The sequence below is a fragment of the Melitaea cinxia genome, chromosome 9 (genome assembly GCF_905220565.1).
Source record: "Melitaea cinxia chromosome 9, ilMelCinx1.1, whole genome shotgun sequence".
Taxonomy (NCBI): Eukaryota; Metazoa; Arthropoda; class Insecta; order Lepidoptera; family Nymphalidae; genus Melitaea; species Melitaea cinxia.
In genome coordinates, this window is record NC_059402.1 from 12,944,015 (window position 1) to 12,956,984 (window position 12,970).

Here is a 12,970-nt window from a genome sequence, read left to right on the forward strand (position 1 = left end):
AATGGTAATATTATGGGAAATTCTAAAAAAGAAAATCATTACTTTATTAATATTAATAACAGTAAACGCCGTCCAGAAACATACACAAACACAAAAGACCAAAGTAACTCCTAAATTTCGTACCCGTAATACATCTATGTTAGAAGTTCCTCAACATTATTCGAATTATTTAAAAACTCGCTGTTACTCCCTCATACGTAAAACACATTATTTTAAAACGTCGACATCTTCACAAAGTCTAAAAGGATATTCAAAACCAATATAATAAAAATACTATCTGAGTCACCGTAACAATTTTTACAATAGTTTATAAACTATAAGTATACCAGCCACCCGCCCCGGCTTCACACGGTTGCAAAAACTACCAGTATTCCTCTACTATCATCATTGCAGCCTATACAGTCCACTGCTGGACATAGGCCTCCACAAGTTTACGCCGTTAATAACGTGAACTCATGTGTTTTGCCCATACCCGACTAGAAAAAAGGTCAGGCTAAACCAGATCAGGTATCTGGACCGGATCAGGATACAATGAGGCATGCCGGATCCGGCAAGCTCTATCAGGACCAGCTCTATCAGGACCAAGTCTGGTCCAGACAAGGATAGCCTGATGTAAAATATAATCAAGTAGGGTAAGGCATACTGGATCAGGACCCGGTCCGGTCCAGATCAGGATAGCCTGATGTAAAATATAATCAAGTATGGTAAGGCATACTGGATCAGGACCCGGTCTGATCCAGATCAGGATAGCCTGATATAAAATATAATCAAGTATGGTAAGGCATACTGGATCAGGACCCGGTCAGGTCCAGATCAGGATAGCCTGAAAGAAATTACGCGAACTGAGCCTGAATCGCGCTATTAAAGTTTTTAAGCGCACTTAGTATATATAGAGTTATTAGGACAGTCTAGCAGGGAGTCGGTTTCTACACAGTGGAGCAGTCGTAAGTAATAGGAAATAGTTAATTAGTAGTTAAATATTAGAAGTTATAAAAAATATTTAATTAATAATAATTAATTAATAACATAAAAATAAATAAAAATAATTAATATTTAAAGTAAAAATATAAATAAATAATACATTGGAAAAAATAAACGGAAATAAATATCATAATAATTATGTGAAGTAACACTTATAATATCAAGTCGTTTTTTTTTTTTGTTAAACAATTTTTTCAAGAATATACATTCGTGTTTTTTAAAAGGACTGGACCGAACCAGCTGATCAGGATGAGATGAGATTTCCTGATCTGGACCCGATCAGGAAATCTTATCTCGTCCTGATCAGGTCCAGACCAATCATCTGCGTTACATGCCTTATCTAGTCCTGATCAGGCGTGCCTGGTCCGGTCCTTCTCAGGAAGACGAAAAAATTTCTACTCGGGTAGTCACCACGCTAGGCAGGCGGGTTGGTGACCATACTATATTATGCATATATTATACATACAAACCTTTCTCTTCAATCACTCTAGGCTATTAAAAAAACCGCATCAAAATCCGTTGCGTAGTTTTAAAGATTTAAGCATACATAGGGACAGAGAAAGCGACTTTGTTTTATACTATGTAATAATATTATGTATCTGTATATGTATGATGTGTTTATATATGCGTCTTTTACTATGTATTTATGTATGTGTATTGCTAAGTGTTAGTTAACTGTGTCTCAACATCAAAATTCTCTTATAAGTATTTCTTGTGTGTCGGAATGTACTGGTTGTACGCTTGTTTTCTTTTTTTTTCTGTCAACGATATCTCCATAATACCAATTTGTTAACTTTAGGGAAACCTGTTATTGGCTATATTATTTGTTGTATGCTTTATGATAAAAATAGTATGTATAAGCTGTTGGTTTTCTGTATAAATAAATCAATAAATAATCATCTTTTAACACGTATATATTTATTTTCACGAACACGAGCGTATACAAGCGACTCCTGAATTTTGTATTAAATTTCAAAGAATTTATAAGATCTCTAACAGATACGACACACAAAGTGATCGTCGTTTTAGCTATATGGACATCTGTTGATCCTCGTTGCAATTAGTTTTCTTTTCTATATTTATTTTAAATATAATTCACTTCAATTCTTAAAAAAAAAATTATCTTCAAAATTATACTATCTAGTTAGTGTTGCTTTGACGAAATCTAAGTTTATTTCAATCCAAAAACCGTATGTATTAATTTTTTTAGAATGAAAATGACAAAAGAAAACCTTACATTTTATTTTATTTTTTCACATTCAAGACTGTTCAAAAAGTGAAGAAAGATGGTGATCACTTTAAAGATCAGTTGCTTCTAGCATGTTTACTGCACGATGAAATGGCAATCAACATTGTGCTGTATAATACTTCTAATGTGGCCTACCGGAAATGTATCAACAGAAACATTTTTTACTGGAATCAATACTTTAGAAAGTCTAGAAACTACAGTGTCAGTACAAGACGAAGATATGAGGACATCGCCTACACCAGATTTGAAGTCTAGACACTTCCTTGGAAGTCTGAATATTGATGAATCTTTACTCGAAATGCATTCCACTTTATTTAATCTTCGAAATTCACATGTGAGCACCGTAACGGTAAGTAATACTTCTATATCAAGATAAGTTAAGTTTTAAGGTCACATAACACCTTCGCGCAACGGTCACCGCACTGGTTTGTGGTTGTTGTGCTGGCGGTTGCGGGTTCGATCCCCGCACTTAACAGACATTGTATTGGCCATGCAGATGTTTGCCGTAGTCTGGGTGTTTGTGCAGTCCTTGTAGATCTATAGCTGTCGGTCCCGGTTGTACACTTGATAGCGATCGTTACTCATAGTAGGGAATATATCCGCCAACCCGCATTGGAGCAGCGTGGTGGATTAAGCTCTGATCCTTCTCCTATATGGGAAAGGAGGCCTACGTCCAGCAGTGAGATATTACAGGCTGAAGCGTATAACACCTTTCCATATGAAGTATATACGGCAAAACATAAGCACGGTATCGGTATTCTGCCCTGGAGATGTGGCCAAGCTTTTATATTTTGATTGAAAGTATATTCTTATTTATCTAATATAAATGATCACTACTCCAAAATGGAAATTTGGTATGATATCCTAGAAGACGGCTAACCTAGTTGCTGTCGATAACAAAAGCATTGATATAGAATCATTCGGTTACTTTTCTATCAAAAATTATTTTCAGAATGTCTATTTAGTTTTATTTGAACGTTTATTCAAAAATTTAATTAATATTAATAAAAATTAATAATAAAGTTATTTATATATTATATTACCTAACTATTCAAATTACTCCCAGAGGTACGTTTGTCTCCCAAATTATGTCAAAGTCACTTTTATAATTTCCGTTATAAGAAGACGATGACTAATTTCGTTTTCGCGCGATCGATAGTTTCTCAATTAAAATCAAAATACTAAATCGTGTCACAGCTTTCAAAATATTTATTATATTACATTTTAAATTTGTAACACAACAAGAGCAATAAACCAGTATCGGCCTTATAGTATACCGTCATATTTACATTAAACATAAACCATAGTTTATCTTGGCACTGCGCTGATTTCATATTTTCAACGAACACCACATCGCCAGGCTAAAAGTAAAATGGTAATCCGATTGTCCAATCTATACCCGTATCGACGCAATATCATTCAGCTTCAAGTGTTATACGTATGTTATTGATAATATATCGAAATTGATAGCCGATATCTAAATAGGTGAGGATACACTATTTCAGAAAACTCAAGGTTCGCGCGCATTTTATTTCTAAAGTAACGCGTCGTTTCTTTTATAATATTATTAAATAATGCGTATAAGTAAATCATATTTTAAATATACCTCAAAATAATATTAGCAGTGAATACGATAATTATTAAACGTATTAGATAGTTTTGCCCAAAGAATAAGTTTGAGATAAGCGTCAAGCGACAACCTATCTTTCGCGTTTTCCGTGTAAGTGTGACTGTCCCTTAATACATTATAGTTCCTAATCACAAAAAGTCTTTATAAATTTAATTATACGCGAGAGGTACACGTTTGTTTTCAATATTGTTTACGTGTTTTGCGTTTAAAATAAAGTAATTATCGACATATCCTTTGATTCATGTTCCAAATCAGTTATCGAATTGTTTATTAGTGTTCCGTTATAAGTGTATGATGGATGTGCGTTTAAAATGTGTAATTGTGTATATCCATGTGTGTTTTTATTAACAACATTGTTGTGTAGTTTCTTGTGTTCGTGTTTCGATAACTCTGTTATTGATGATGAATCTAGTGTAAGCCAGGCAGAATCTGACAACGTGAGTAGCGTCCAATAAATTTTTAACCGACTTCCAAAAAAGGAGGAGGTTCTCAATTCGACTGTATTTTTTTTTTTTTTTTTTTTTTTTTATGTATGTTACATCAGAACTTTTGACCGGGTGGACCGATTTCGACAAATTTTGTTTTAATCGAAAGGTGGTGTGTGCCAATTGGTCCCATTTAAATTTATTTGAGATCTAACAACTACTTTTTGAGTTATATCTAATAATGCGTTTTTACTTGACGCTTTTTTCGTCGACCTACGTTGTATTATACCGCATAACTTTCTACTGGATGTACCGATTTTGATAATTCTTTTTTTGTTGGATAGGGGATATCCCTAGTTTGGTACCATGATAAGGAAACCAGGATCTGATGATGGGATCCCAGAGAAATCGAGGGAAACTCTTGAAAATCCGTAATAACTTTTTACTGGGTGTACCGATTTTGATAATTTTTAATTTAATCGAAAGCTGATGTTTATCATATGGTCACATATAAATTTTATCGAGATCTGATAACTACTTTTTGAGTAATCTTTGATAACGCGTAGTTGCTTGACTATTTTTTCGTCGATCTACGTTGTATTACTTGTCGATGTAATTGAAGTCGGTTTTTTTTTCGTTTGCAAGCAAACACAATTATGTTGTACAATTTAAGTATATATGAATATTTTTTCCCACCATATGTGATCGAAAGTGTAGTATATGGCTCCACCTATTTGAAAAGTCATGTAAGTTACATTACATACACATTTATACACATTTGTATGACTAACTATGATTCATAAGAACAACGCGTTCATGAATCTGTTCCTCCTGTGACAAGTGATACAAAGTCGGAAATCATCATTTTATAGGAGAGCAAAAAAAAGTTTCAAAAAATGATTGTTCGTGAACTATAATGGGCTAGGTTGTAAGGTTACCACTTTCTTTTTTAAATTTAAATTTAAGTTTTTTTGGTCTATATTTAAAAAAATTAAGTTAAAAAAAAAGTTTAAAAAAAAGAGTTTTTTTTCACAATTATTAAGTGGTTAATTATGTGATAAATCATACTTGTGCGGTTAAATTACTTTACACCTATAACTTGTCTTTGTGTAAGTAGTAGAATAATGATCCTAGCTTAATGCTCACCAAAGAAAAGATAAACAAAAAACAAAACCCCTAAAAACTATTTTTTTTTTTGTTATCCATCTCCAATTCACGTAATTTACGCGAACTTTACCAGTTGATGAAAGTTTCGGGTTCAAAAGGATATAACTCTAGATACATAAGTATTAACGTGAAAAATATACTGAAAATTTGTCGCGAAATTCAATAACAAAGCACGAAAAACAACGACAACTACTAAACAAATATCAATATACATGAATTTTATAACAAATATATCATCATTACAGCCTATACAGTCTACTGGTCCTCCACAAGTTTACGCCAAAAACGTGAACTCATGTGTTTTGCCCATAGTCACCACGCTGGGCAGGCGGGTTGGTGACCGCAGGGCTGGCTTTGTCGCACCGAAGACGCTGCTGCCGTCTTCGGCCTGTGTATTTCAAAGCCAGCAGTTGGATGGCTATCCCGCCACCGGTCGGCTTTTTAAGTTCCAAGGTGGTAGCGGAACTGTGTTATCCCTTAGTCGCCTCTTACGACACCCACGGGAAGAGAGGGGGTGGCTATATTCTTTAGTACCGTAGCCACACAGCAACAAATACAACAAATATATATCCCTTTACAAATAAATTAAAACAAAAATAAAAAAACAAACAAAAAACCCGCCTGAGTGAAGAACAACTGATTGATAATCAACTGAAAAGGTTGGAACAAGATAAAAATTAAATAATTACACAGAGCCAGCGAAATAAATCGAAACAATATCAAACATTATGTACAGTACAATTGTGTTTCTGCTGTGTGGTTACAGAATAATAAAATAATAAAGAGAATATAGCCACTCCCTCTCTTCCCATGGGTGTCGTAAGAGGCGACTAAGGGATAACATAGTTCCACTACCACCTTGGCACTTAAACAGCCGAACAATGGCGGGATAACCATCTAACTGCTGGCATTGAAATGCACAGGCTGAAGACGTTTTTAGTGCGACAAAGCCAGCCCTGCGGTCACCAACCCACTTGCCTAGTAGTTCACGTTATTTTTGGCGCAAATTTGTGGAGGCCTATGTACAGCAGTGGACTGTATAGGCTGTAATGATAATGATGACTGCTGATTTTTCCTTTTTTTACTATATAAAAGTGTTTGACTATATTTATGCAAGAAAGTAATAAATAAATAAATGTATTACATACAGAATATACTTGTACAATATAATAGAAACTGAAGGAAATCTGATCATAGGATATATTCAGTAAAAATGAAATTCAGAATTCAAAATCATTGTACCGATATCACGCAAAAACTGCTCCATAATATTCAATGCGATTTTTACGGAAATGTATTTAACCATAAATCGTACAGATACGTTTCATATTTGATATACCATCTATTTAGTATCAGAGTTATTAATGTGAATCTCATACTATTATCAAGGACTTTTGAAAGGAGTTTTTTTTCTAAGTCAATAGTGAATAGAAACCTTAAATTTACAAGTACAAAACATACATAGTAAAGTCCGTTGACTAATATTCATATCTTTGTGTCATAAAAAAAATTCCGATTACCTATTTATCAAAAGCTTTTGTATCTTATCTAGTTATCTACTAGAGTACCTTAAAAACATTCACAGCTATCGAATGACTTTAAACATTAGTTAATCTGTGTACTTTATTATAAAAAAAGACTTAAAGATTGAAGCGATAAAATCATTGCATCATGTTATAATTCATTCTTCTATCTTGTATTATAAATTATATAATGCAAATAAATTAAAAATAAAATTTCTAAAACTTACCTACTAATAATAATAAATTAAAATGTTAAAAAATCTAAATTGCGAAAACAAAATAATTTCCGATAGCTGTTCACATAAGTTGGTACATGTTAATGATAAGAAACTTTTAAATACTGAAACATCAAAACTTCATTTTTGAGAAGACAAAATTATTTCAAGCAAATTGTGTCATTATAAAAATTTATTATTTCTAATCTTTGTATATTAGTATGTATGTAAAGTAGATAGCATTTGTAATGTTAAAAATGCTCTAAAAATAGATTCTATAGTAAACAAATTTGTCACCGGACATTATACGATTGTAAAACTCACCTACTATTCAATAACACACGGCAGTATCTTTATAATTTTAATAAATAAATATTAAAATGGGGTATTAAAACAGTTCAGTTCAGTTCACAGTAATGTTCATTAAGAGCAATTGCCTTACGATCCACGTAAGTATAAATTGTATATTTTATTATTCGTTTTAAATGTTTTTTATTTTATTTTAAATATAGTAAATATATTTGTTTCTTTTTTTTACTTTCTACTTGTTTTTATTACTTGTGAAATTTTTTAAACTAAAACCTTATAATTTTCTGTTGACTTTAAATAAAGTTAGGCGTTCCTTTTTATATAATTTTTGCTTTGGATGGAAACCAGGAAAAAAAAATTTATTGGTCTTCAATAACGTACCTTCTAGTTTCTGTTTCTAAATTTTAACATCAACAATCATAAAAAATATAAAAAAAATAAAAGTAGACAAATAACTATTTTTCAACAGTAAAATTGACACAAAATAAATTAAAAAACATGAAAAATACTCGATGTGTTTGTTGAAGACAAACGGTAAAAAACTAAATTTTAAGAAACGGTAATTTTAAAAAACTATAATAGTAGGTACTACACAAAAAATAAAAAATTTCTATTTATTGATACCGATAAATGACATTTCTGTAACATTAAAAAATATTCTTTGACGGTTCGCAGGAAAGTGGACATAAGGTGCCAATCAAACCACTAATTGCAAATTAGTCCAAGTTAGTCGCAAGTTAATCCAATAAAGGATCGAAACATCGCATGAAATTGCAATTAGTGGTTTGATTGGCACCTTATGTCCACTTTCCTGCGAACCGTCAAAGCCTGATGATGATCCAATAAAGGATCGAAACGTCGCATAAATTTGCAATTAGTGGTTTGATTGGCACATTATGTCCACTTTCCTGCGAACCGTCAAAGAATACTTATAACAAATGGACACAACGATTAATAATTAAAAAATATTTTTTAGTTGAGCACCTCTTTTTTGAAGTCGGCCATGAATAAAAATCAACGAGCAATTTATCTTAACGTGCTTTTAGCAGAAAATATTTTGCTCAAAAATTGGTGTTCGACTGGGGTAGTACCGTACCAAAATTCTAACTCACATGACCTTTCTGTTATGATGTAAGTAATGGTTACCTTGTGGTGCATAGTGGCAGGCACATTAACGAAGGCTTAAAGGCAATCTAAATTTTGTACCAGACTTCACGCATACCTACTGTACTAGACGAAGACCTTTCTTAGATTGGAAAGTAATATTGATGTAAATTAGATTCAACCTGTAGCATACGTAGGCATAATCCTCTTTCTCCATGTAGAAGAAGGCTTAGAGCTTATTGCACTACGCTGCTCCTGCTGCTGCTGCTGCACGTTTATGATAACAACTAGGACCGACTGCCATATTTCTTTCACCGCATACAACGAAATTCTAAATAATTTAAATCTAATGATACTATTTTAAATAAAATTTAGAAACCATAAAAATTATACACCGTTTTTAAGGTGATATACCTATCGACACCTGCTAACACAATGATAAAACTTATTTGGTTAAGAAATTAAAAGTAAAAAACTTTTTAAAAAAACAAGCTATGATTTAAAGAATAAAATGAACTTTTCCTTTAAATCATTTACTATCAACATGAAAAATTATCGCACAATATACATATATGACTTAAAAACTTCATCATCGTGTGTGTTCCGCCATGATGGATTAGAATGACGTCACACAGCTTACCATGCAATGTCATCCAAAGTAAACGTGTAGAAAATAATTATCCGCTCAATGAGTTGATGCTTCAAAATTGAGTTGCAAGATTCCACCCTACAAACATACATACACACTTACATAGATTGCAAGTAAAATAAAAGATTTTAAAAAGTGTGATAATTACAAGTGGATAACACATTTTCAGATTAGACCGACAAAGTCCTTATCAAATAAAATGTTTCATTAGGTTCCATGTACATATGTAATGTATGTTTAATTTATTGTTGGGCTCCCGAGGCGATGTGTTATGAAACACAAAACAATGTTGATCTTATTATTTAAATCAAACAAACAATTCGTAGCTTACAACAATGTTGTTTTAGGACATGTCTAGATAAAACAACACATTATCTTCTTTGTGATAATTTGCTTTTGTTGTTCACTGTTTGTTTGTTGTTTCCTTCCCTTTAATTATTATAATGCTACTGTTTACTTGTTACAAACAGTAAGTACCTAACAGTAAAGGATTCTTATTACCCGACTGCCAAGGAAGGGTTATGTTTTTCGCGCGTATCTTGTATGTATGTATATTTGTATGTAATATTCTTTACTACCTCATATTTCCAGAACCACTGAACGGATTTACATAATTGAGGTATCGTTAGGTTCGTCTTAGCTGCCCAAGTGTTCTTAGATAGGTGACATTAAAAAAAATCAAACATGGCGGCTGCGCGAAGCCATTGTAGTTAATAAAAAAAAAAAATTTTTTCTCGAATACTACAATATGGGTATCAAATTGAAGGGCACAATAGAAGGATTTTAAAAAGGTATATCATGATTATTATTACCGTAATACTAATAAAGAAATACAATATTAAAGTTAAAAAAATGTGGACTTTGCTCTTTCCCACGCCTTTATGCCATGCCAAACTCGCCTCGTAGGCGACGATCAACTTCGGGGTGTAGCCTTTCCAATAAAATACAATGGTTAAAAAAAAACATACTATTAAAATTACAAATAAAAATTAATAAATGTCACACCAATTTACAATTACATTAATAAAATCAATAACAAATACATAATACCAAATACAAACAAATAATTTTAATAATAATTTCATTATATTAAAACAATGACGAATATGACTTTATATGACTGCTTAAGTCAACAAGTTTCGAAGGACTACCGTATTAATATATTTTAAATGTACAGCACAAAATGTTTGATATTGTTTCTATTTTTTGTATTAATATTCTCATCTTTATTTAAAGTGTAAAAGTTTGTTTTGTTAGAATTAGAATTCTTTAAACTTATAAGATATAACATATAAGTACAAGTGTCGCTTTAAATAATACCACTATTTAACGTAGAAAATAAATTCGTGTCCGTAGTGTGTGTTTGGTTGTGTTGCGTTGTTGTATTTTAATAATAATTTTTACTGCAAATAATTGTTTAAGTTTTTAATTTAACATCTTACTTATTAGGTATTTTACTTACCTATGCTAATTTGGCTGTTTGATACTCCGAACGAACTGCTATTTTGATTGCTGTAATTATCAAATTTTAACTAATCTATACTAGTTTATTTAACATATGTATAAATTAACAAAACAATGCAATGGGTTAGTTATTAAAGGATCAATAACAAATTGACTGATTTATGGGGAAATCTCTAAAATTATTATTGTTTAGTTTATTGATTAGTTTTTTCCCATAGTTTCTTACGCTATTCTAATTCAAATCATACCGTGATCATATATGATTCTATAGCTATTCAGCGGTGTTATATTTATAGCATACATTTTTTTTCGTACTGATCTGTCAATAGCACGTAACGCAAGGTAACGGATGAATATACAATTGTAACACATACGTCTATTCAAGAAATATTTAAACTTTGAGTTAAATAACATTGGTACAAAAACATAAGCATATATAATACATTAAATTGGAATTATAATGATAATAGTCATTAGAAACAAAATGTAAGTGAGAGGGTTTTCAATGAATGTAACTAATTGTGTACCTACAACGAATAATATACTACACTGTGTATAAAATTCTTCTAAAATACTTCTCTACTTCTCACAGTAAGGCTTAACTTTAGACATGCACGTTTTAATTAAATCTGACATATGTGTACAAAATAAAAAGGTGTAGGCAGAATTAAATAACGAATGAGATCAAGTTACTACAAAAAAGGGTATATAAATAAAAACATAATACTGTAAGCGTTCTTTGTAATACTACCTCTATATATACTAACTTATTGTTTCATCTGGAAGTATGTCTTTAGCTCATAACTGACAGTAATATCGTCTTGTTTCAGGACCCTGTAGAAGTCACCAGCGAACGATATACAGTACAGCACGCAGCTCTACCTAGCGGTGTTCGAGTGATCCCACAACCACTCGCTGGCTCGGACCACGAATTGATGTTCAATGTAACATGGGACCCACCGACTGGTACGCAAAAAAATAAGACTAATTATAATATATTTCACTTGTAAAACAGCAATCGATAAAATTAATAGTTATGGACCAATTGTCTAACTCATTATTCTAGGTTTGTGACATAGGTAATATGGTTTATATCATTATTTTATTTGACTCATTATATCAGGTGAACGATAAAGTAGAATAAAATTTCAACGCCTTATGATATAATAAGATCAACACTGTGTATAAGTGTGTATTGTGTATTGTAAGATGATATTTGGTTGACAATCCTCGAACATCTAAACAGCATCAACACAGCGAAGAAGATAAACTGAGTATTATTTAACACAACGAAAACACGTGCATTTATTGGCAATGATAAAGCGTGGTAAAAACGCAGGAAAAACCCTGACATGACAGCGTTTCTGTTTTATCTATTGCAAAAAATGGACTGCACAATTTAATATTACATGTATAGTAGTATATGTTTTATAGGTCTATAGCTAATCTATTTGAAGTTATGGGATACATGTCATTTTTCACACACACGCACTTAGGTGCAAATTATATTGCATTTTTATGTTGTATTCATATTCTTCCAAGTTAATTTAGAAATATTGAAACTCATGTATAACTATTATTGTGTATAATTTTTTTTTTTTTAAATTAAAATTTAGAAAGTATTATATGATTATGCATAGTAGCAATAGAATTGTGAAGATGTTAGTTATACACTACATGTAAAGGTAAATAAAATAAAATAAATTATTATTCTATATACATTAATAATCATATATGCAGTTTTCACGTGTGAACAAATTTGTGCTGCATTATGCCTGAAGGAGATCTAATATAAGATTGAAACGTCGCATGAATTTACAATTGGTATTTTAATTGGCACCTATGTCTGCTTCCCTGATAACTCCTCATGTATAACGTTTGTGTATGTTAGATCCTAGAAATTCACAAACGACATTATATCTATTTATATATTAATACCGTGTACACAATGCTATAAAAATTCGCAGACCACGATACACATCTGAATGACCTAAACTAACATTTGTCAGAAAATGAAGTTAAAACTGCTAATTTGCGGCGGAACCTTTGTCAAGTTGATAACATATAGAAATTATATCCTCAGGTCCTCATGTTCGCGAATACTCTCTGGAGGTCCACAGCATGACTGATACAGTAGACTGCCGTTCTAACTTGTGTTACGAATCCGACATTCCAGGGGTGAGAACGTAACTAATATACAACGATTAGAATTTCAAACCGAAGATTAAAAAAATGAATCCATGATATATAAATC

The 12,970-nt window shown here is 31.8% G+C and overlaps 1 protein-coding gene across 1 annotated transcript in view; it reads left to right on the top strand.

The window, feature by feature from the left end:
• The first annotated feature begins 2,315 nt into the window (after positions 1–2,315).
• The window catches only part of LOC123656154, a 135,028-nt gene continuing 124,373 nt past the window's right edge, over positions 2,316–12,970 (top strand). Inside the window, exons 1-3 of the mRNA XM_045591861.1 lie at positions 2,316–2,579; positions 11,547–11,682; positions 12,800–12,894. Coding sequence (XP_045447817.1) covers positions 2,316–2,579; positions 11,547–11,682; positions 12,800–12,894 — 495 coding nt within the window. The remainder of the gene's footprint in view (positions 2,580–11,546; positions 11,683–12,799; positions 12,895–12,970) is intronic.